The sequence below is a fragment of the Tripterygium wilfordii genome, chromosome 4 (assembly GCF_013401445.1).
Source record: "Tripterygium wilfordii isolate XIE 37 chromosome 4, ASM1340144v1, whole genome shotgun sequence".
In the NCBI taxonomy this organism is placed as follows: domain Eukaryota; kingdom Viridiplantae; phylum Streptophyta; class Magnoliopsida; order Celastrales; family Celastraceae; genus Tripterygium; species Tripterygium wilfordii.
The window spans coordinates 8,828,538-8,853,550 of record NC_052235.1 but is presented as its reverse complement, the minus strand read 5'-3'; the positions used below and the strand labels follow the sequence as shown (position 1 = coordinate 8,853,550).

At 34.0% G+C, this 25,013-nt stretch overlaps 2 protein-coding genes across 2 annotated transcripts; both read right to left on the bottom strand.

Annotated features, from left to right (window-relative positions):
• Positions 1-5,300: 5,300 nt before the first annotated feature.
• On the bottom strand, positions 5,301-6,790 carry LOC119997867 (stemmadenine O-acetyltransferase-like). Its single transcript, XM_038845090.1, has one exon. It carries the CDS (start codon positions 6,762-6,764, stop codon positions 5,415-5,417), a length of 1,350 nt encoding a protein of 449 aa, XP_038701018.1. The 5' UTR covers positions 6,765-6,790; the 3' UTR covers positions 5,301-5,414.
• A 16,790-nt stretch (positions 6,791-23,580) lies between these two features.
• LOC119996912 (stemmadenine O-acetyltransferase-like) lies at positions 23,581-24,609 on the bottom strand. The gene has a single exon (XM_038843692.1). It carries the CDS (start codon positions 24,607-24,609, stop codon positions 23,581-23,583), a length of 1,029 nt encoding a protein of 342 aa, XP_038699620.1.
• Positions 24,610-25,013: the final 404 nt, after the last annotated feature.

The following is a 25,013-nucleotide window of genomic DNA, read 5'->3' as shown; positions in this document are numbered from 1 at the left end:
GAAAAAAATTAAAAATCATATTTTGATGCCGAAATGCGGTCAACTGTGTTGTTGAGAGTATAAACAGATCTATGTGATAATCCCATAACCCATAACTCTGTCAAACTCTTTTTGTTCGAAAACGGTACATTTGAGCCAAAAACAATACTTTTGGTGTGTTCAAAACACTACCAAAAACACCTTACATAGCCCGAGATTGAACGTTATACATTTGTTGGTTTAGGTGATACTATCTATATCCAACTTTTTGAGTAATCCAAAGATCATATATGAATATAGGATTAAAATCATCCATCTGGTGGTGGAGCCAAGAATTAATATTGGTATGGACTAATTCTAAAATGCTATCAAATTAATCCATTCAAAAGATTTTTACAGGGTTCAATAACAGAGCTCCCGAAAAAAAAAATTTACGACTATTTACAATAGCACAACAACTTAAATGTAAACAATTTTAACTATCAAATTAAATATAATGGAATGTCACTAGCACGTATGAGATTAACACAAATTATTTATGAAATTAAAATGCAATGACAGACTATCAAATTTAAGGACTTGGACATAAAAGCCCATTCGTTGGACCCATGTACATTAGGACCTTAATGAATAGAAACATGTGTTAGTTTATAGTTAAGGACTTAAACGTAATTATATAAGTCTTAATCATCAAAAGAGATAGACTTGAGACCAAATTAGAGTATGTATCTAGAGTATTGGGCTCCATATCAAGTAAGATAAGCTTATATCATAAATAATGTTAGTGTATTTAAAAAAAATTATATTAAGTATATTTTTTAAAAAAAACTGCACTGGGTTGTAGCCCAATGCAGTCCCCCTCCCTCCGCCATGCATCCATCTGTAGTAGGCAAGCTATTTAGTGATATAAAAGGCCAAAAGACAGGGAGATAGAAAGGTAAGCAACACACAAATCCTATCATCTTCTTTTTTGTGGTAAGTCCCTAGTCATCTTTATCTTATCCTATAACACAGACATGTCTTTTAGTTAATGTAATCCGACTTTTCAGAAATAAGAGTTTTCCTTTTGCCAATGATTCCTATGTTTGATAGGGAAATTCTTGAAATCTAAAATTTCAAGGAAAGTTGGATTCCTTCTATAAAGGATGAATTCTCCTTCTCCTTCGTCTTCATCTTCTCCTATCACACAGAGGTGTCGTTTAGTTCATCGAATCCAATTTTTTAGAAATAAGAGTTTTTCTCTTGCCAATGATTCCTATTGTTTGATAGGTGAAATTCTTAAAATGTAAAATTTCAAGAAAAGTTGGATTCCTCCCAAAGGAGGAATTCTCATTTTCTCCCAAAAAGAGAGTAATAATTGGAATTCATACTTATTTTTAATTAAGTACCTATAATGTCATTTTGGAAAACACGTAATTTGGACAATGTCTCACAATTATGTATTTTAAATGTCATTTAATATTATTTCATTTCTCATTGATTAAATCTCATATAAAATATTTTTTTATTTTTACAATTTTAATTTGGATTTTCAAATTAAAGTGCTTCTTATTTAAATTTGTTATAAAATGTGAAATAATTATAATTTTTACTCTAAACAAACATAATTAAGGAAATCAAACATGCCACGAAAATAGTATAGCAGTATGATCCAAACATGTCATCTCCAAATCTGCGAACCAAATGAGCCAAAAAATTTCTCATAGTTTCTCAAGAAACAAGAAAAAATCACGAAAAACTTGTGCATTATTGCATACATCAAGGCTTATTTATAAGCCTATAGCCTAAACTTAGTGCATGTTAGTTTCCTTTGCTTACATGGACAACTTGAATATATATTGCACATCAGCTTTTGTAAGCAGCGTAAGAGCGTTACGGCAATTCACAAAAGTTTTAAGAGAATCATTTTTAACATTATTAGGGCGATATTTATTCTTTAGTTGTGTTAAAATTCACGTCTCCTTATTAAAAATAAAAATAATAAAATACAGAGAATCTAAACGTGATGGATTTGGTGTCGTCTAGTAGAGCCTATTTTTGAATTTTCAACGCTACCTTATAAATCGTGAAAAATAAAATAGTTTATAAACAGTTTTTAATTTGAAAAAAGAAAATAAATCGAAAAATTGATTGAAACTATTGAAAACACAATTACAAAAAAGAAAAAAGAAAAAAGAAAGAAGAAAAAAGAAATAGTGTACACTCATAACCTTTAACACAATTTCGTAGGCGAAATTGAATGAATACATAGCAGCTCTCTTGAGATATGTTCATGAAAAAAAAACAATAAAATTATGTCTGTACTCATTGTAATTGGAATATGTATGAATATAAATACAGTGTAAAGTCACAATCAAATCAAAAGCAATTGAGCTAAACAAAGGTATGTTGGATAACCATAACCAGGTCGCTTTATGTAACGACCAGGTGTTTTGTGTAACTTAAACCCATTTGGAAAGCCATTTTGAGTTTGTCAATTGCACATTTAAACTAGCATTTCAAGTAGAATAAAGGTAGTATTTTTCGAATTGTTTATAAAATATAAAGAAAACCCCTTCAATTATTTGTCCCCCACTATGCTATTAACTTCGTAACTATTTATATATTTAGAGAAATTATAATATGTAATATATACATATGTAATAAATTAATAATATGTAAAAATTTATTATTTTAATTTTTAGTGTTGAATATGTCCCTAATTCGTTTGAGATGTGTAACAATTTAATAATTAATTGCTTCTTTTTTATAATTGATAATGGCCTTGTATATAATTTGTCACGGCATTTAAAACAACATATATGTTACCATAAAAATTGAACCAAACAACCATGATATTTGAAACAGCATATATGTTAATTCTCAAATTGTTTCCCAAATGTACCCTTATAACTGACACTAGCTTATAAACTATGCAAAAGTATGTTATGTTTAGTGTTTAGTTTAAAAGATAGAATAAAACTTAAACAAAAATATGATAACTATATATATTATTGTAGTTTGTTATTTTTAGTAAATTTTGTTTATTTTTATTATTAAATTTAATTTTAAGTTCAAACTTATAAATTACAAAATATTTTAATTTAAATAAAATTGAAATTAATATTCTAAAATTTTTATAATATTATCTTAGAAAAAAGTGAAAAAAAAAGAGAGAAGAAAAAAAAACTAACAAACACTTTGAAACAAGTTTCAACTTGAAGTTCATTCTTGGAACATTTTGGAATTTATAAGCTAGTGTTTATAGGATTTTGTTATAGTTCCTATTTTTTTATTGATCAAAGTACCCTTAACCCTTGCTTTACTTATAAATTTGTACAATCAAATATCTTTTCTAACGTCAATATGATCAGACAGCCATAACTCACTTGTTTCAGTTTCGATTAAGATGATTGTTATGACGTTCTAAATAAGACTCGAAGACCCAAAGAATTATATGTAATATATTTTTTTTGATATTCGAACATTTTAAAGGTCAAAAAATTTATACTAAAAGTTTGAGCATCGGAGTTGTGTTCTAACATCAATGTTTTTGGATAGTCATAACTCAGTCGTTTGAGCTATGATAAGACGATATTGGTGGCGTTAGAAATAAGACTCTAAGAACCACATAATTGTGTCTAATACATATTTGGATAATCGAACATTTTAGAGATCAAATAGAGATTAAAAGTTTGCACATTAGATATATGTTTCTAATATCGGTGTGTTCGAACAATCATAACGCACTCATATGAGCTCCGATCAAGAAGGCATTGGAAAGATATTTGAACAAATGTGCATTGAAAATGATGCTTTTATGTCATGTTTCATTTAGTGATGGTACACTTTTTCAGATTGATTGTGCATCGATGGAACGATTTCATTGGAAGTACATGGATAAATAGAATTCGATTATTATTGAAAACACTCTTCGGACTTTGCATCCACATGTCCAAGGAACTACATCTGTGCACGACAACGTAACTGAGTAACTTTAAGTCAAGACAGCTACCTTAGAACTCAAACCATGTGTAGGAGGTTGAGTTTTCTTGTCATTCTTCACCATTTTGTCAATACAGGAGTGTGAAATTTTAATATGAGCACTAAAATTTTTAACATTTTTCTTATTTAATGAAACATTAACCGTGGACTAAACCAGTAACTTAAAATCGAAAGAAGACTCTAATATCCATCAAATTCTATCGAATATATTTTTGAAAATTCGAATATTTTAGAGTTCCAATCAAGACTTAAAATTTGTGCATTGAAACTATGAATCGTATGACGCAATTCTGCATTAAATTTATCTGTATTATCTGTTTTGATTTTGTTATTATTAGTATATATTAAAACTTATCTAAACTAAATTTACCTGCATTATCTATTATGGTTTTATTATATTGAAATTTATCTACACTAAATTTATTTGCGTTAATTTATCTACATTTTCTGTTGTGATTTTGTTATGGTTATTATATATTGAAATTTATGTACACGGAAGATAAATTATATGCACTACACTAAATTTATATGCAAGATTTTTTTAATCTTATAATATATCGACAATTGATCTTTTTTGAAAGAGATTTCTACGCTTGTTTAGAATAAATAATTTCTTTCATATATTTTGTGAGATCGTTTTGAAATTTCATTTAATAAAAGGAAAAAAAAGTCAAAACTGATAATGTTATGTGTGTGGAGACAAAGTGGGAGAGAAAATGCATCGATTGTTCTGCAATTTTATTAAATGAAAAGGGTTATATAGGTAATTTAATGAATTGCGTACTTAATAATATTTTTTTTGAAAGATTAAATTGTGTACTTATTGGTTATTGTCCCACGATTATATTAGTTTAAAGAAATTAAAGAAATTATCCTTTTTGTCGCTTGTCCCTCCATTCCTCCTTCACTTCCAACACCAGAACACACACTTCATGACTTGAAGAAACCTTTTTCAGGACTCAAAACTCTGCCAACCCTTGCCTTTTGCAGGAAATTTGGGGAGGAGAATTTGCAGTAGAATTGGTGGAAATTGGACTGGGTTTGGGTCATCCATAATGGGCTTGGCCCGGCCCGGCCCACCTTAACTTTCCAATGTTTGAACTGGAGAGGTATGGATCATCAAATATCCCCAGTATTTTCCATTAATCCATTTGAGACATCAGGACAAGTAAACTTCTACTACAACTTTATTGAAAAACCAACTCAATTTCTAAACAGACCAAATATCAAACACTTGCTGTGCATCTACTGACACCACACAAACTTTTTTCTGTTGACGAGGGAACCCACCACCGAGAGCACAACCCACCGGACTCCACCCCAGATGGACACCAACATACAATAACGGTAGAATCACTTCTTCAAGTCTTCAAACAAACCATACAAGACTACAAATTCAGAGCATATAAATAGAGTAAAACCAGAATTCATAGAGAGAACATGAACATCACCTAGAACTGTATATCAGGATTCAAGGTAGCATATTCTAACAGTTCAGGGTCTTTCTCCAATATCTCCATTTCATGATCCTCTAACAGAATCAACACTTCAATTCCATCACCACATCTGCTGCCCATAATGTATATCGCATTAATTTGTGCTTCTTGAATAATTGGTCCAATAGTCATCCACACAGGCCTTCCCCACCCGAAATCCGCTTCATAGAATCCCATCTTACCAAGACTAGATGCCACAAAAGTTTTTCCTGACTTGGAAAAAATCTCTCTCTCTTCTTCAAGTAAATTGCAGATTTTCTTGAATCCTTCCTCACCTTGCAAATCTTGTAAGTAATCAGAATTGACTTCCTCTATAGACCTTCTAAGGAGTTTTACTAAGCAAGGAAGAAGTTCTTTGGTTATTTCATTCATTGGGTCATAATTTGCCACTGCTCTCCAGAGAATATTCCCTATACAGAACTCCGGCAAAGGAGGATTCATTCTTGGCCTTAAATTGATTAAGTGTACAAAAGAATTTGGGTTCTGGGTGCCTGATATTATTGAAGAAACACTGATCAGGCATTTCCATACAAGTCCAGTGACCGCCTCGACGCGAGATGGGTTCGGAACATTTTCACTTCTTGCTTTGACCTTGAGAGAAGATATCGCAGTTGCATCAAACACAAACCTCCTCATCTTCCTCCTCTCCGGCTCCACCTTCGGCGTGATTTCGTCGAAAAATGGCATTTGCGCTGAAAAAAGTTCGTCCGGTGGAAAAAGTGACGCTGCCACGCTATGCGGACACACTTCTTTATCGATGTTTTCACGAGCAGTCGTCGCCGCCCAAGCTTTGAAGAATGAACTAATGGTGGTACCATCAACAAATTTGTGGTTGAAAGATACACCAAAAGCTATACCACCACAAGTGAATATATTGGCCCTAATGCCTATCTGCACAGCCTTATCAGGGGAATCAAGAAAAACAGGTTTGAATGGAAGAAGCTTTTTGGCCAACTCAAGATTTGGTGGTTTAAGGCAATCAACCATGTCACAACTTACTTTGGCTACCATAAACAGAACTCCCTCATCATTACAATCAATGGTGGTGGAGTCTTTTTCCTGTCCGGCTAACGGGTAGAACCGAGTTAGGGTTTTCGATAGCGAGTCTTTGAGTTTATCCAATTTGTCTTCGACGGATGTATTGAGACTACTGGAGGAGTAAAATGAAAGAACTGATTGATAAAATGTGGGGTAAAGTTGATCAAAAATGCAGATTTTGAAGGATTTTAGGTGAGGAGGTGTTGGTGAAGATGGTTTTATGAGTTCTTGTGAAGTGACATGAACTATTATTTCTGCCCCTGCCATTGTTTCTGCAGCACAAGGTCTTTGTTGATTGCTAATGGTTGTGTGTTCTTTATCATCTTTACACCATGATTAATATATATAATCCTCAACTTCAAAACTAAATATAAAATAAAAATAAAAAAAACTTCAAATGTACTTTTACTTTTAACACCATAAATTAGGTTCTGAAGATGAATCCTTCTAATTAGGAGAGATATTGAAACGATCAAAAATTTACGCAACATGAAAACAATAAAATATATAATGGACCTAGTATGTTATGTGTAGAAGTGGTACCAATGAAAGGTGGTTTGGTTGGTCATCGATTGAGTTAGGCATATGTGTGCCTAAAATTCAATTCCAATGAAAAATATATTTCTTAATGGTATTTCTAAAAAAAAAGTGTTGAGGTGGTATATTGGGACGACTAGAATAATGTCAATCCATGAGATTAAAAAAAAGGTAAATAACTCTCTTAGCATAAAGCTCTCGTAGTGAGGAGGTCGGCGACAGGCAGAGTACACGCAGACCTTAGTCCTCAAATATGTGAAAGAGACTATTTCCAAATATGATGATATTAATTCTTGAGCAGTTGAAATTTTTTTTAAAATTCTGAATTGTAACTACATGCTTAATTTCCAACCATCCATGAATTATCGTTATTGTTATGAATTGTTAGACATGTGAGTGTACAGTACGTCACATCAGGCCATGACATGTGAGTGTACGAGACTACCAGTACCACTTATTTTTTTCTCAAATGAAAATGCTAGTCATCTCCATTAAATATGATGATAGATACCACTTGTCCAGTAGATGGCACACATATAAATTTGTGTATCAGCCAAAATTTTGGAAGAACGCCGGCCCTACGCCAAAACATCTATAGATAGGGCTTTAGGCACCACAATTATATTATTAAAATAAATTTAGTATACCCAAAAATCAACCCAGTCAAAGAAGGACATGTGCTTTGTTGCAGGATAGATATTTTAAGTTCTTCAACCCTCTCTTTTCTTATAGAAAAGCCTTTAAAAAGGTGGCAGAAAGTTTCAACATGGAGAATTTAGATATGTATTTACATATTAACATAAGCTGATAGGGGGATTAATAGGTAAGATATGAGGACATAGAACTCTGATCATGCATTACATAATATAGATGTCACTTGCAATCTTGCATATTAGTTCAAAATTGTGACAGCTCGGGGATATTATTCTTATTTTCCACGACACATGCTACCGTTCTTATACAATTATGGTTTTGATACTTAGGGAGATGTAGTTGCAAGATTCATAATTTAACTACGGTTCCACTAAATTATATGAAGCACTAGCCTAATATTCTGATATTGGGACTTTCTAGAATGATATAGTTGCTATTTGTTTTGGTAATAGGACACTATTATATCGTTCTATTTTAGACACCGAAATAATTAGGGCAAGCAAAAAGAAGTTTGGCACCACATCTATTTATATTATAATAATGATGAAATGAAATTGCCAATATAATAATGATGAAATGAAATTTCCAAAAACGGTGGAATGGTGGCGGGTTGAACGATGACAAAATTATATTTATTTTTTATTTCTCGAAGGAGTAGTGCTTGGTATCTCAAGTTGAGACAGATTTTGGTGTCTCAAAAGGGGTGTCCAATGGAAAGTTAAAAGTATTTTTGTATTAGTATATCGAAAATGTTAATCTTCCATAGATATTTTTGTTCATAAAACTCCATAATCTACTTGGTTGTACACATCGGCTGCCAGTTAGATATTTTTTCATACAAAACCCTTATCGCTTCTTTTATCTCCCGCTTCTTCCGTTCCTCCCGCTTTTTTGTGAGACATGACCACTTTCTCTGTCTTCTACCACTTTCTCTCTCTTATGTATTGTGACGGAAAATAAATTTCCGTCACTATATTTTGGAACGGAAATGATTTTTCGTCGCAAAAAAACTACTCCTCTGACACCCTTTGGGCAGGCTGTCTTTTCAAAATATTCGTGACGGATTCAGTGATGAAAATTTTTGTGTCACTAATATTAGTGACGGAATTACGCTACCGTCACGTATCCGTCACTAAATTACGTCACTAATCCATCACTAAATTTGATGGGATTTCGAGCTAAAATTTGTCACAGAATTAGTAATGAAATATTTTAGTGACGGAAATTTTCGTCACTAAATCCATCCCAAATTGATCATTAATAACATCATCACTAATTCCGTCACTAACAAAAAATATCAATGATGGAATGAAATCCGTCACTAATTTCCGTGACAAAATTAATAGTTTCTTGTAGTGTGAGTAACTTAAGTCAGACAGTGACTGAGTTTTCTTGTCATTCTTCATCATTTTGTCAATACATGAGTGTGAAATTTTAATATGAGCACTAAATTTTTAACATTTTTTTTATTTAATAAAACATTAACCTTGGACTAAACCAGCAACTTAAAATCGAAAGAAGACTCTAATATCCATCAAATTCTATCTAATAGATTTTTGGAAATTCGAATATTTTAGAGTTCCAATCAAGGCTCAAAATTTGTGCATTGAAGCTATGAATCGTATAGACACAATTCTGTTCTAAATTTATCTGTATTATCTGTTTTTATTTTGTTATTATTAGTATAAATTGAAAATTATATAAACAAAATTTACCTTCATTATCTGTTATGGTTTTATTGTATTGAAATTTATCTACACTAATTTATTTGAGTCAATTTATCTGTATTTTCTGTTGTGATTTTGTTATGGTTATTATATATTGAAATCTATCTACACCGCAGATAAATTATATGCAAGATTTTTTTTATCTTAGAATATATCGACAGTGGATATTTTTTGAAAGAGATTTCTACGCTTGTTTAGAATACATAATTTTTTCATATATTTTGTGAGATCGTTTTGAAATTTCATTTAATAAAAGAAAAAAATTAAAACTGATGATGTCATGTGTGTGGAGAATAAGCGGGAGAGAAAATGCGTCGATTGTTCTGTAATTTTATTAAATAAAAGGGGTATATAGGTAATTTAATGAATTGTGTACTTAATAATATTTTTTTTAAGATTAAATTGTGTACTTATTGGTCATCGTCCCAAGATTTTTTTTTTTTGAAATTGGGTTTTCGAATCCATAACCTAATGGGTGGGTGATCATTTACATGCAATGTGATTGCCGTTCAACCAACGGCTCACTTGCGTCCCATGATTATATTAGTTTAAATTTAATCACTCTAATAGATTAGCTTATCTTTTAGTTATCAAAATTAAAGAAATTATCCCTTTTGTCGCTTGTCCCTCCATTCCTCCTTCACTTCCAACACCAGAACACACACTTCATGACTTGAAGAAACCTTTTTCATGACTCAAAACTCTGCCAACCCTTGCCTTTTGCAGGAAATTTGGGGAGGAGAATTTGCAGGGGAACTGGTGGAAATTGGACTGGGTTTGGGTCATCCATAATGGGCTTGGCCCGGCCCGGCCCACCTTAACTTTCCAATGTTTGAACTGGAGAGGTATGAATCATCAACTATCCCCAGTATTTTACATTAATCCATATGAGAATCCATTGACGAAATCGAGTCATCAGGACAAGTAAACTTCTACTACAACTTTATTGAAAAACCACAGAAAAACTCACTCAATTTCTAAAGAGATCAAATATCAAACACTTGGTGTGCATCTACTTACACCATACATACTTTTTCCTATTGACGAGGGAATCCACCGAAAGCACAACCCACCGAATTTCACCCCCAATTGGACACCAACATACAATAACAGTAGAATCACTTCTTTTAAGTCTTCAAACAAACCCATGACACATTATGAAAAGACTGATTCAGGTTTCTTCTCACAACCCACAAATCAATTTCACAACTACAAGGTCAGAGCATAGAAACAGAGTAAAACCAGAATTCCTAGAGAGAACATGAACATCACCTAGAACTATATATCGGGATTCAATGTAGCATATTCTAACAATTCTGGGTCATTCTCCAATATCTCCATTTCATGATCTTCCAACAGAATCAACACTTCAATACCATCACCACTTCTGCTGTCCATAATGTATATCATATTAATTTGTGCTTCTTGAATAATTGGTCCTACAGTCATCCACACAGGCCTTCCTCACCCGAAATCCGCTTCATAGAATCCCATCTTACTAAGACTAGATGCCACAAAAGTTTTTCCTGACTTGGAAAAAATCTCTCCCCCTTCTTCAAGTAAATTGCAGATTTTCTTGAATCCTTCCTCACCTTGCAAATCTTTTAAGTAATCAGAATTGACTTCCTCTATAGATCTTCTTAGGAGTTCTACTAAGCAAGGAAGAAGTTTTTCTTCGGTTCTCTCATTCATTGGGTAGTAATTTGCAACTGCTCTCCAGAGAATATTCCCTATAGAGAACTCTGGCAATGGAGGATTCAATCTTGGCCTTAAATTGATTAAGTGTACCAAAGAAATTGGGTTTTGGGTACCTGATATCACTGAACAAACACTGATTAGACATTTCCATATAAGTCCAGTGACTGCCTCGACCCGAGTTGGGTTCGGAACATTTTCACTTCTTGCCTTGGCCTTGAGAGAAGATATCGCGGCTGCATCGAACACAAACCTCCTTATCTTCCTTCTCTCCGGATCCACCTTCGGCGTGATTTCATCGAAAAATGGCATTTGCGCTGAAAAAAGTTCATCCGGTGGAAAAAGTGACGCTGCCATGCTATGCGGACACACTTCTTTATCGACGTTTTCACGAGCAGTAGCCGCCCAAGCTTTGAAGAATGAACTAATGGTGGTACCATCAACAAATTTGTGGTTGAAAGATACACCAAAAGCTATACCACCACAAGTGAATATATTGGCCTTAATGCCTACCTGCACAGCCTTATCAGGGGAATCAAGAAAAACGGGTTTGAAAGGAAGAAGCTTTTTGGCCAACTCAAGATTTGGTGGTTTAAGGCAATCAACCATGTCACAACTTACTTTGGCTACCATAAACAGAACTCCCTCATCATTACAATCAATGGTGGTGGAGTCCTTTTGCCGTCCAGCGAACGGGTAGAACAGAGTTAGGGTTTTCGATTGCGAGTCTTTGAGTTTATCCAATTTGTCTTCGACGGATGTATCAACTCAAATTTGTCTTCCACGGATGTATCGAGACTACTGGAGGAGTAAAATGAAAGAACTGATTGATAAAATGTGGGGTAAAGTTGATAAAAAATGCAGATTTTGAAGGATTTTAGGTGAGGAGGTGTTGGTGAAGATGGTTTTATGAGTTCTTATGAAGTGACATGAACTACTATTTCTGCCCCCACCATTGTTTTTGCAGCTCAAGTTCTTTGTTGATTGCTAATGGTTGTGTGTTCTTTGCCATCTTTACACCATGATTAATATAGGGTTTTTTGGAAATGTAACACTTTTTAAAACCCAATTTTGAAAACTAACCCACTTTTTTAAAAACATGAAATCTAACACTTTTTTGCTTTTTTCTGACTGAAATACCCTCATCCTTTCCCTCGTCATCCTTTTCACCCTCACCCTCACCCTCATTCTCATCCTTTTCATCCTGATTTCCATCCTTGTCCTCCTTTTTCTCTCAATTTGCATTTAACATTGCCAGACCTTCGTAAATTGTCTTGGTAGTCTCAAAAAAACCAACAATGCTTTCAGCAATTTCCTTTTTCATGTCCAAAAGTTGACCACCATGCTCTGCCAACTTCTGCTCTATGGCATCAAACTTGGCCATCAATATCAAATTCCCTCCAGCTTTATGTGCATGTGCATGCTCGATGTGATCATCCCTTCTCTTTGTTCTTTTCTCTTTTCTCCTTTTTTCTTCAACATTAACATTGTAATCCCTCCTTCTCTTGGTTCTTCTCTCTTTTCTCTGTTTCTCTTCTTCATCTTCTTCAGACTTATCTCTGCTTCTTTTAATTTCTCTTTTCTTAATTTTCTTCATAACCTCCCTAACATAATCCTTCTCCAGCTCAGCCTCCGTTGGCATTAGAGCATCATAAACCTCAATCTGAGAAGATTAAAACAAAGTGATGAGTGAAATTGGAACACCAAAATACAAATACTCGAACATCAAACTACAACTACTCGAACATGTTACTCGACTATAAAACTACAAATACTCGAACATGTTAACTATAAATACTCGAACATCAACCTACAACTACTCGAACATGTTACTAGAAATACTCGAACATCAACCCACAACTACTCGAACATGTTACCATAAATACTCGAACATCAACCCACAACTACTCGAACATGTTACTACAAATACTCGAACATGTTAACTATAAATACTCGAACATCAACCTACAACAACTCAAACATGTTACTATAAATACTCGACTCTAAAACTACAAATACTCGAACATAAGACTAAAACTACCCGAACAACAAATATTATTAAACATTTTAACTTCACTAACCTTTATCAGTTCAAATATATCTGACACGATGTCATCTGAAGTAGGGGTTTGATTCCCTGAGTACTTGAGTATTCTGGGGTGTGTTTCACCACATTTGGTGGCATACCTCTGGGCTATAATGGGTACAATTTCATACGCCCAAATCTTCAAATAATCAAAAAAAAATGGTAAACTATTATTACAATAAATAATAAATAGAACACAAATAGAATGATCTATTTTTTTTTACCTGGAGTACTATTGGCATTCCATAAAGGCTATATGTCTCCTTTGCCTTACCCTTACTCAAGTATTTTTCAGCCCTTCCAATCATGGCAGATGCAAGAGAGGTAGCAGTACGTTGGTAGCAAACGCTTCCCCATGGATATTAGTTAAAGGCATCCAAATCATCCACAAGTTGGAGCCACTGAATATTAATGGCATTTCTTCTCTCTCTAGGCATCAAGACAGACTCAACAAAATACACCAAAGCTAACTTCAAAGCATCATGAGCATTATCACATTTATCGAATGCCTCTTCCAGCTCAGCTCTGCTTACATTGGTCCCCTTCCCCTTACCCTTGCCCTTTCCACATTTTTCTTCAAAATAAAGGGATTTTAGCCTATTAACAGATGTATCAACCAGACTTGACACATCGGGCATAGATTCAGTACATAATAGTCTGGTGATAATCGCAAAATCTTCAATACCAAATGTGCACTTCTTTCCACCAATATTGAAATGCAATCTTTCTCCAAAATCACCCTGGGGAGAAACAATTTGACGTAGTAGAAGCTGATGTATCAGTTGTGAAGAACAACTGATGTCATGTACATCCAGCATCATGCCAAAGCATGATTGCCTAAAAACCTCAAGTTGCTCCTCATTCAACTTCAATTTAATTGAAGTGGTAACAACTGATATGTTTGAAAAGGTGGTTACCCGGGTGGGGAAATGTTGCTCCTCACTTATCAGATAGTCTGCATGAGACAATTAATTAAAACACAAAATTAATAATACTCGAACAGGAACCCATATTTACTCGAACAGTCAAACTAAAATACTCGAACAGGAAATCATATTTACTCGAACAGTCAAACTCAAATACTCGAACATCAAACCATATTTACTCAAACAATCAAACTCAAATACTCAAATAGGATAATCTATTTACCCGAACAGTCAACCCAGAAAACTCGAACATCAACCAATAAAACTCGAACATCAACCCATAAAACTCGAACACCAACCTATCATACCCAAATCCACTAACAACATACTGGAACCCTAAACCCATAAACGCTAATGAAATATGGAAACCCTATAGCAGGAAAAACTAAAACCCTAAGCACCCACCACTGCTAAAATCAAAAACACAAACCGTGATCATTGCTTACTGGAACGAACCACAAATACAACATTAAATAATACATAACATACCCATGCTGTTCCAGGTCGAATGTGGCAGAAATCGTATATAACAGTGTATTCGAGAATGGAGACTATCGGAAATCGTCGAAAAAGAACGTGAAAAAAGAAAGAATAAGGTGAAGGATGTCGCGGGAAGTGAAGGCCGGCTTTTGAACCAAAACGATGTCGTTCCAATGTCTTGAGGGTATTTGTGTCAATTCATTTGGAAAAAGTGTTAGATTTCATGTTTTTAAAAAAGTGGGTTAGTTTTCCAAATGTGTTATTGAGAGGTGCTACTTTTCCAAAAAACCCATTACTATATATAATCCTCAACTTCAAAAGTAATTATAAAATAAAAATAAAAAAATTTCAAGGGTACTTTTATTTTTAACACCATAAATTAGGTCCTGAAGATGAATCCTTCTAATTATGAGAGAGATTGAAACAGTCAAAAATTTACCTGACATGAAAACAATAAAATATGTAATGGACCTACTATGTCATGTGCAGAAGTGGTACCAGTGAAAGGTGGTTTGGTTGGCCATCGACTGGGTTAAGCATATGTGTGTCCAAAATTCAATTCTAATGAGAAAATATTTCTTAGTGGTTAATATAATCCTCAACTTCAAAGGTAACTATAAAATAAAATAAAAAAACTTCAAAGGTAATTGTATTTTAAGTGTTAACACCTATAATTTAAGTTGCATTTCACTTTCATAACTGAGGAAGAATCCTTCTAGTTACGAGAGATGTTGAAACAGTCGAAAATTTACGCAACATGAAAATGATACTCCCTCTGTCCCATTTTTTTAGTCCTCCTTTCTATTTTGGGTTGTCCCAAAACTAGTGTCACTTTTCTTCATTAATTAATAATTTTGTTGTTGTATTTCAAAATTACCCTTATAACTTTAATGACCCTTATTTCAGGAAAAAAAAAAGTACCACCATAAATAAGGATAAATTTGAAATAACATGATTATTTGTGTAGTTGAATTGTATTAAATCATGTCTCCTTAGAAACTTAGATTTCCAAAGAATGACAAACAAATTGGGACAAACGGAGTAAAATATTTAATGGCTTTAGTATGTTATGTCATGTGCTGAGGTGGTGTATTAGAACCACTAGACTGAAGTCAATCCATGAGGGAAAAAGAGATAAACAACTCTTGGGCATAATGCTCTTACTGTAGATGGAGTTGTGATGAGACCCTTTTCAGGCAGTATGATGTTAACTCACAAGTAGTTGATAAATTAATAAAATTTTGAATTCTAAACTACATACTTCAATTTTTAACTACGATGAATTGTCACCATTCACTTATGAATTGTTATCATTACATTCGTCTTAGTACACCACATCAGTCCATGACATACGTATCAACACCACTTTTTTTTATGAACATTATTTGCACCCCGTTTTTTACTAAGCACCCTATTAACCCTTTAAAAACACGGTGTACTTAGTAAAAAATGGGGTGCAAATAATGTTCATCTTTTTTTTTTGCCTCAAATGAAAATACATTAGTTATCTCGATTAAAAAAAATGAAGATTGGTGCACATAGCACCAGTCAATAATCCAGTTACTCAAATTATTAATTAATTTGACATCTCTTTATATTATAATAATGATGAAATGAGATTTCCAAAATTATATTTATTATTTATTTATTCCTCGAAATAGATGTTTTTGTTTTTATTTTCTTTTGGTTTTGTATGAAAGATTCCATTCAGATTAGGTTGGAAATAATAAAAAGATGGTGGGAATGGGATCATAAAATAAAAATAAAAATCTTTTTTGGTCCCTACAAATAAGATTTCATATCAACACTAACGTGCATGTATTTTATTATGGAATAATCTCTTCTTCTTCTTTTTTTGATGTAAAATAAGAACGATTAAGATATTATTATAATATTACTGACAGAATGGTTTATGCTAACTTTGACTTTGATGGGGTTATGGTCAGGGGCGGAGGGAGGAGACCGCTTGAAATGATGTGCCTGTTTGGTAAGGCGGCGGCGTTAGCGGTTCCGCGGTGTAGGCCGTTGACGTCGAATGCCTTACCAAACGGGTTAGCGTCTTCAGTGAAATCACAGCTCAAATGAGAGCGGTTTCATTAGCTTTAAATAAGCTCCATCTAAGAGCTTATTTCCTCTGTATATATATATATATATTTAAAAATTGTGAGACCCACACAATTATTATATTTCCTTCGTCTTTTCTTAAAAATTATCAGGCGGACCCCACTTTTATATCTAAATAATATTTTTTTAAAATCATAGGCTCCCTTATAATACTTTTTTTACTAATATATTACATTAAAAAAATTTCTTTATTAATTTCTTTATACATTTATTACATATATTAATTTTACTTAAAAGAATTTATATTATTATTTTACTTAACAATTTTTTATTAACATTTCCTTATCAATTTTACTTAAAAAATATTTATATTATTTTTTTTACTTAACAATTTTTAATCTCATATTACATAAAAATCATATTTTTAATTTTAATATATTTATTAATAATAAATTATATTTGTTGGATTAAATTTAATAACAAAATGATTAAAAAATTATGAAGATAATATTTTTACTCAATAACTTTTTCGCTAACGTTTGCTTTTAGTTTACCAAACATCTCACAGTATATTTTACAGCTTTAAACTCAATTTTTTTCATAACTTTTCCGCTAGTATCGAAAATCAATATAACCGCTCTACCAAACGGACCCGATATTTTAATGAACACATCTTTCATACATGATATTACAACATTTGTTGGTCATGGACTCAAAAAGGGTTTCAATAGAGTCAATTTGTTGGCTCGATTTTGCTTGCACCAACATGGGGGAATGGCAAAGTCCATGCCCCATGTTTGCTCTACATGTGGATCCCGCCACTAGCACGCTCACATTTTTACATAAAAATAAATATCGACCCCACCTCTATCACACAAATTAAGTTAACAAATTTACACCATTGTACTAATACATTTTGTTGGCTCAACCACATCAGCAAAACGCATCCCTCAATACAACCACATCAACAAAACACAAATCCCCATATATTACTCATGCCATATCAAAAAACCACCGTTGTGGTTGCGATAGAAATATAACCCACATTTTTCATACATGATACGCTACCCCCGAATCCCTATAAAAATGTTTTCGGTTGGATTAATGATATCAATCATCAATTTATATATATAAAATGGAAGCCTCAAGGATGTCTCTCCTTGAATTGTGGAGAATAGCTAAAAGAGGGGTAAAAAGCTTCCCCTTAATTATAGGAAAACCATCAATACTAATAATAAAGACCCACCAAAAATTAAATAAACATAATATTAAATATGTTAATTATTGGAAAATCATTGTTATTTCAATGATAACCAATTAAATGTGCATAAATACTATTAGGAACAACAAAAAATGATAAAAGATGTAAAATAATGAAAAGTAACGGCCAAACACCAATTAAATGTACATAAATACTAATAGGAACAACAAAAACTCATTAAAAATGGTAAAATAATGAAAAGTTACAGTTAAGCAATTGACCAATCATAATCATAATCATATAATTAAGATAAATGTATTACAAAATACTTAAGTGCTTTAGAAGCTGCCACATTTGCTTCTGTATGGCTCAAACTCTTGCCACATGTAAAAAAATTAAATTAAATTAAATTGAAATTGTATTAAGAAACGCTTTCAATAATCATGTCTTTTCTATCTCATGTGATAAACCATATGTTACAATTCAATAATGTCATGTTATATATAGCAGTGTTATTATCTTACTACTGAATGTACTCACATTATAATTAAAATCTTTGTGAAGTGAGTTGTACTTCAAACTTTGTCACTTTTAAAAACCTTTGAAAATATTTTAAAAGGTATTGTAGTTATTTGTTCATCTCACAATTATCTCCATTTTCTATAATTCAAGCTCTGTTATTTATTATGTTAACAAAATATAGAAAAATTATCAAAAATCTTTATTTTTCAAATTAACTATGGGTCGCGCGAAGCGCGAACATGCAACTAGTTATTATAGAATAACCCACCTCCAATATTAATTTCTTGCTCTGCCCTTAGGTATGGCGATGGGCTGGCCTTTCAGGCAATAATTATGTAGTATAGTTAATTAAGAAGAAAATTCAGAAATGGAATACCGGAACACCATATTCTTTTCTTCGGTCTTTGTATTTCCTTTTGCTTTTGGAGTCTCGGTTGAACTCTGTGCGATTCTAAGTCTATTAGCGTGTTTCTGTGGCATCCCCAATTCTGCATTGAGTTTCTCTTTTCTATGTATGTTCTATCAAATTGACACTTATATTCTATTTGCGGGATGTTAACATTTGACACTGCAAAATTGGCGAAACAGATGATCCTGCAATGTATAGAAATCAAAAGGATGATCTGGTTATACTTCTAAAAATTCTTGCCTCTTAAAATTATCTGCCAATTAAACAGCTATATGTAAGTAAAAGTGAAAATTTGGTTCTCATCTTCTGTATTTTGTATGTATTTTGTGCTATTGTAGGAATTTTCCTTCAAGATATATGAATGGTCTGGAAAGAGCTGGGAGCCATATGTGACCAATGATGTTTAGACCAATATCGATAACTCCATTGATAATGAGAAACTGTTTTGTCGGATGGATAGCCAAATATATCTATTATCTATTATCTATCTATCTATTATTACTATATCTAAAATTGTAAGTGTAGGCGTGATTTGGCGGCGAGTTCCCTCCTCACTTTGTACTCTCGCGTGTGGATGTATATATCTTCAAACGTACCGTTGGATTACTGTCTTTCTTCTAATAGATGGCTATGATGGGCAGTTGCTTTTCATTTGTTTGTGTATATAGTTTTGTCTTTTTTGGTCCCAGTTTGTGCACATGTCAACGCAAGGGCAGTAAACATCTGAAATCTGGTGCATGCACCTGCTCTTTACTTCGCTAAGGCCTTGTTTTTCTTGGGTTCATGCACGGGTATTGGAGTCTTGCTTTCTTCTCCCCTCCCAATACAACTCAGCGACCCATCGTTGATCTTTCTTGGGTTCATCGTTCATCTTTGCAAGGGTTTTTTTGAAAAATAACCCTCGCTAATAAACAATTTTTAAATCTAACCATTCTTTTCAAAACACTTAAATATAACTCATTTGACAAAGGAAAAGACATTCATATTCTTTCACGTCTTTTCATGCATCACCTCTCTCTTAAACCCTAAAAATGGTTTTCCCTCCCAAAAACACTCCTCTCCCTCTGCGAAACCACTCTCTCTCTCTCCTTCAAACCCAGTAAAACCGGCCATGTATACCCCTTTCATTCAAAATTTGTCACAGATCTAGTGAAACCCATAAGCCAAAGCTCAAATCTTCAAGGTTGAAGTATCGGGATGTCTAAGCACCGTAAGCTGCCATAGAGACGTCGTCGAAGACGCAAACAAGCCTAAAGTCGGCAACGCAATCTCCGTATTCGTTCCCCTAGAACATATAAGTGCTCACCGTGGTCGCTAAGTGTCCAACCCTTCGTCTCATACTTCACCGAGTCTGCATTTTACCGTACAACATCTTGTGCTAAAAAATCTTGTCATTTAAGTCGAGAAGGAAGATAGCACCAAACTAAGGTTAGTGTAGTGCATTTTATGAGTTAATATACCAGTACAAATATTTCATTGATAAATGATTTTTCGTTGATGTGAGACAAATTTTTCGTTGGTTACTGCGTTAGTTTTCGTTTAACTCAGGCAATTTATCGTTGATAAAACATTTATATGGTTGATAATATCACGATTTCAATGAAGTGGGTTTCTCACACAACAACTTTAATCATGGCTAGATGTATAGCGCAGAAGATGGTTCGACCAATCGTAAATGGCAGAAAGTGTACACTTACACTTCACTATTCTGTTAGTGTATTAAAAACACCAGTAAATATATTTCGTTGCTAAACTTGTGTATTTTCGTTGCTAAACATGTATATTTTGGTTGCTAAACGTGTGTAATCTCGTTGCCAAATGACTGTATTATCGTTGATATAGATAGCTTTTTTAGTTGATAACTGTTTTACTTTTCTTATATCATACCAATTGCAGGTATTTCGTTGATAACTGGTTTACTTTTCGTTGCTATACGTGTATAATTTGTGCTTGTTTCGTTGACAAATTGCATGTTTTTGGTTTTTAATATTTCAGATGCAAGTTTTGGTTAATAACTCTGTTACTTTTCGTTGATTTTTTTGGTTGAATACTCACTTATTTTGTGATTCAGAAATGGAAGAGGTTAGCATATTGGTTCGTTATTGTGGGTCTTGGGAAAAGGTTGGTCTCAGTTATGCATATAAGGGTGGGAAGAGTAAGGGCATGATCATTCCAAATGACATTTCCTACAACCAATTATTGGATATGGTGTACGAATTGACCAATATCGATCGTCGGACACATAACATCCAATTGAAGTATATTTTCAATGTCCATGGTCCAACTGAACCTGTTGAGATTGAAGGTGACAGGGATGTTCATTTTTTTGTACGATGCAACAGCGACAAGAACATACATGGGACATCGCTATGCATTTCAAACACTGATAGAGAGGTATATGATGATGATACTGAGGTAAATTTTGAGTTAAATGATGATCGATATGATATTGCAGATACAGAATTGTTTGATGAACCTGACATAGTTGGATTCAACCGGAACATTGATGATCTTAACGAACCTCAGATAAATATATCAGAAGTTAACGCCAATGATCATACAACTGCCCAGGAAAATTTTTCTTCTGAGGGTAATGCTGGATTTGCCGGTTCTAATTCAATTGGTGCGTCACAAAGCTGTGGTAATATGATCTCACCTGTTGTACATGATGATTCATATGCTGTTTTGAAAGTCGGAGAAATATTTCCAGACAAAAAGAGCTTGTTTAAAAAGCTATGCATGCATGCGCTTCATTTGCACTTCGAATTCAAAGTGGCAAAATCAACAAAAACTCTTTTTGTTGTTCGATGCAAAGTAGGTGAATGCAAGTGGTGGCTTCGAGCAACAAGAGTTGAGGACACTTGTTTTTTCGTCATAAAGGTATATCGTGACGAACATTTGTCTTCTTCTTGTTTTGAATTTCATGAAGCTCGTCAAGCAACAGGTTGGGTTGTGGGGGAATGCATTAAGTCTAAATATGAGGGGGTTAGTTGCATTTATAGACCAAATGACATTGTCAAGGATTTTCAGAGAGTGCATGGAGTTTCAATCACTTATGGGAAAGCTTGGAGAGCTAGAGAAAGTGCCCTACATTCATTACATGGTACGCCAGAACAATCTTTTGTTGAACTTCCCTCTTTTTTTGCACAATTGGAATCAAACAATCCAGGAACGGTTACACATATTGAGTTAGATTCTATCAATTGATTCAAATACTGTTTCATGGCCATTGGACCATCATTAAGAGGTTTTCGTACTTGTATAAGACCTGTAATTTGTGTTGATGGAACTCATTTGAAAGGTAAGTATCTTGGAACATTATTTGTTGCCACATGTTTGGATGGAAACAACCAGGTTTATCCTTTGGCTTTTGGAGTAGGGGATTCAGAAAATGATGATGCGTGGACATGGTTCTTTGAAAAATTGAATGGAGCTATCGGAAGCATGGATTCACTTGTTTTTATATCGGACAGGAATGCAAGTATTGAAAAAAGTATCTGGAGAGTTTTTCCAGAGGCCATACATGATGTTTGCATGTATCACCTTGGTCAGAATTTGAAGTCCAAAAAGTTTAGTGATTCCGTCATCCCTGTATTCTACAAGGCAGCAAAGTCATACAATAAGGTGGAGTTTCACCATATCATGAATCAAATACGCAGATTCGATGCAGGTAATGTTTTCAAGTATTTAAGTGAAGCTGGTTTTGAGAAATGGTCTAGGGCTTATTTTCCTGGACAACGGTATAACATCATGACAACAAATATTGCTGAATGCTTAAATGGAATATTGAGGGATGCTCGAACCTTACCTATTACTAAGTTGATGGATCATCTGCAATCTTTATTACAACGATGGTTTCATGAGAGACGATCAATAGCTCTTGAAATGAAAGGTGAACTGACCGACTACTACGATAAAGTTACAGAAGAAAGAAGGAATAGGTATTTAAAGTAATTTAATTCTCGTTGATAACCTTTCGAAATTTCGTTGATGATTTGTTTATTTCGTTTAGAATTTATTTATTTTGGTTGATAAAACTTTGAGAATTTTCGTTGATGATTTAAATATTTCGTTTATAATTTTGTTGTTCTAGTGGATAAAATGTATCGTTGATAACTTTGATGATTTTGGTTGATGATTTATATATTTCGTTGAGAATTTTTTTATTTTCGTTGACTAAATGTTTCGTTGATAACTATTTTTTTCTCGTTGACTACTATAATTTTATCATTGATAATTAAAAATTTGAAATTTTTCAGGTCTAGGGTCATGACTGTGGAGCGTATTAGTATAAATACTTTTCTTGTTAAAGATGGTGATGATGGAGAACAAGTGGATTTGGCCAGCAAGACTTGCTCCTGCAGAGTTTTTGATATTGACCATATACCTTGCGTCCACGCTTTTGCAGCATGTAGAGTTAGAAAATTACCAATAATTTCATTGTGTTCGTAATATTATCGTACTGACAGGCTGCTACTGACATACGCAGAACCAATCAACCCTGTTTTGAACACAGACACTAATGTTCTGACTGAGGAAGTGAGGGTTGTCTTACCTCCAGAAACCAGGAGAAAAAGTGGACGACCAAAGAAACGTCGAATTCCATCATCCGGTGAGCAAATACAAAAAAGAAAATGTAGTCGTTGCAAACAAGATGGTCACAACCATCAAACTTGTAGTGAGCCCATTTGTTTACACCCTAGCACGTCAGCACAATAAGAGTTATGATTGAACTTGGTCATTGGTTTTTATTTGTTAGGCTATCTCATGTTTCGTTGACAACTAGTATGCGTAACGTTCAGGGTCTTTCTCCAGTATCTCCATTTCATGATCCTCTAACATAATCAACACTTCAATACCATCAACACATCTGCTGCCCATAATGTATATCGCATTAACTTGTGCTTCTTGAATAATTGGTCCAATAGTCATCCACACAGGCCTGCCCCACCCAAAATCCGCTTCATAGAATCCCATCTTACCAAGACTAGATGCCGCAAAAGTTTTTCCTGACTTGGAAAAAATCTCTCTCCCTTCTTCAAGTAAATTGCAGATTTTCTTGAATCCTTTCTCACCTTGCAAATCTTGCAAGTAATCAGAATTGACTTCCTCTATAGACCTTCTAAGGAGTTTTACTAAGGAAGGAAGAAGTTCTTTGGTTATTTCCTTCATTGGGTCATAATTTGCCACTGCTCTCCAGAGAATATTCCCTATAGAGAACTCCGGCAATGGAGGATTCAATCTTGGCCTTAAATTGATTAAGTGTACAAAAGAATTTGGGTTCTGGGTGGCTGATATTATTGAAGAAACACTGATCAGGCATTTCCATACAAGTCCAGTGACCGCCTCGACGCGAGATGGGTTTGGAACATTTTCACTTCTTGCTTTGGCCTTGAGAGAAGATATCGCAGTTGCATCAAACACAAACCTCCTCATCTTCCTCCTCTTCGGTTCCACCTTCGGCGTGATTTCATCGAAAAATGGCATTTGCGCTGAAAAAAGTTCATCCGGTGGAAAAAGTGACGCTGCCACGCTATGCGGACACACTTCTTTATCGATGTTTTCACGAGCAGTCGTCGCCGCCCAAGCTTTGAAGAATGAACTAATGGTGGTACCGTCAACAAATTTGTGGTTGAAAGATACACCAAAAGCTATACCACCACAAGTGAATATATTGGCCTTAATGCCTATCTGCACAGCCTTATCAGGGGAATCAAGAAAAACAGGTTTGAATGGAAGAAGCTTTTTGGCCAACTCAAGATTTGGTGGTTTAAGGCAATCAACCATGTCACAACTTCCTTTGGCTACCATAAACAGAACTCCCTCATCATTACAATCAATGGTGGTGGAGTCTTTTTGCTGTCCGGCTAACGGGTAGAACCGAGTTAGGGTTTTCGATAGCGAGTCTTTGAGTTTATCCAATTTGTCTTCGACGGATGTATCGAGACTACTGGAGGAGTAAAATAAAAGAACTTATTGATAAAATGTGGGGTAAAGTTGATCAAAAATGCAGATTTTGAAGGATTTTAGGTGAGGAGGTGTTGGTGAAGATGGTTTTATGAGTTCTTGTGAAGTGACATGAACTACTATTTCTACCCCCGCCATTGTTTCTGCAGCACAAGGTCTTTGTTGATTGTTAATGGTTGTGTGTTCTTTATCATCTTTACACCATGATTAATATATATAATCCTCAACTTCAAAACTAAATATAAAAT

Bases quoted from the DNA above. Each gene is read 5' to 3' on its own strand.
- LOC119997867 (XM_038845090.1), bottom strand. From the start codon at position 6,764: ATGGCAGGGGCAGAAATAATAGTTCATGTCACTTCACAAGAACTCATA.
- LOC119996912 (XM_038843692.1), bottom strand. From the start codon at position 24,609: ATGGTAGCCAAAGGAAGTTGTGACATGGTTGATTGCCTTAAACCACCA.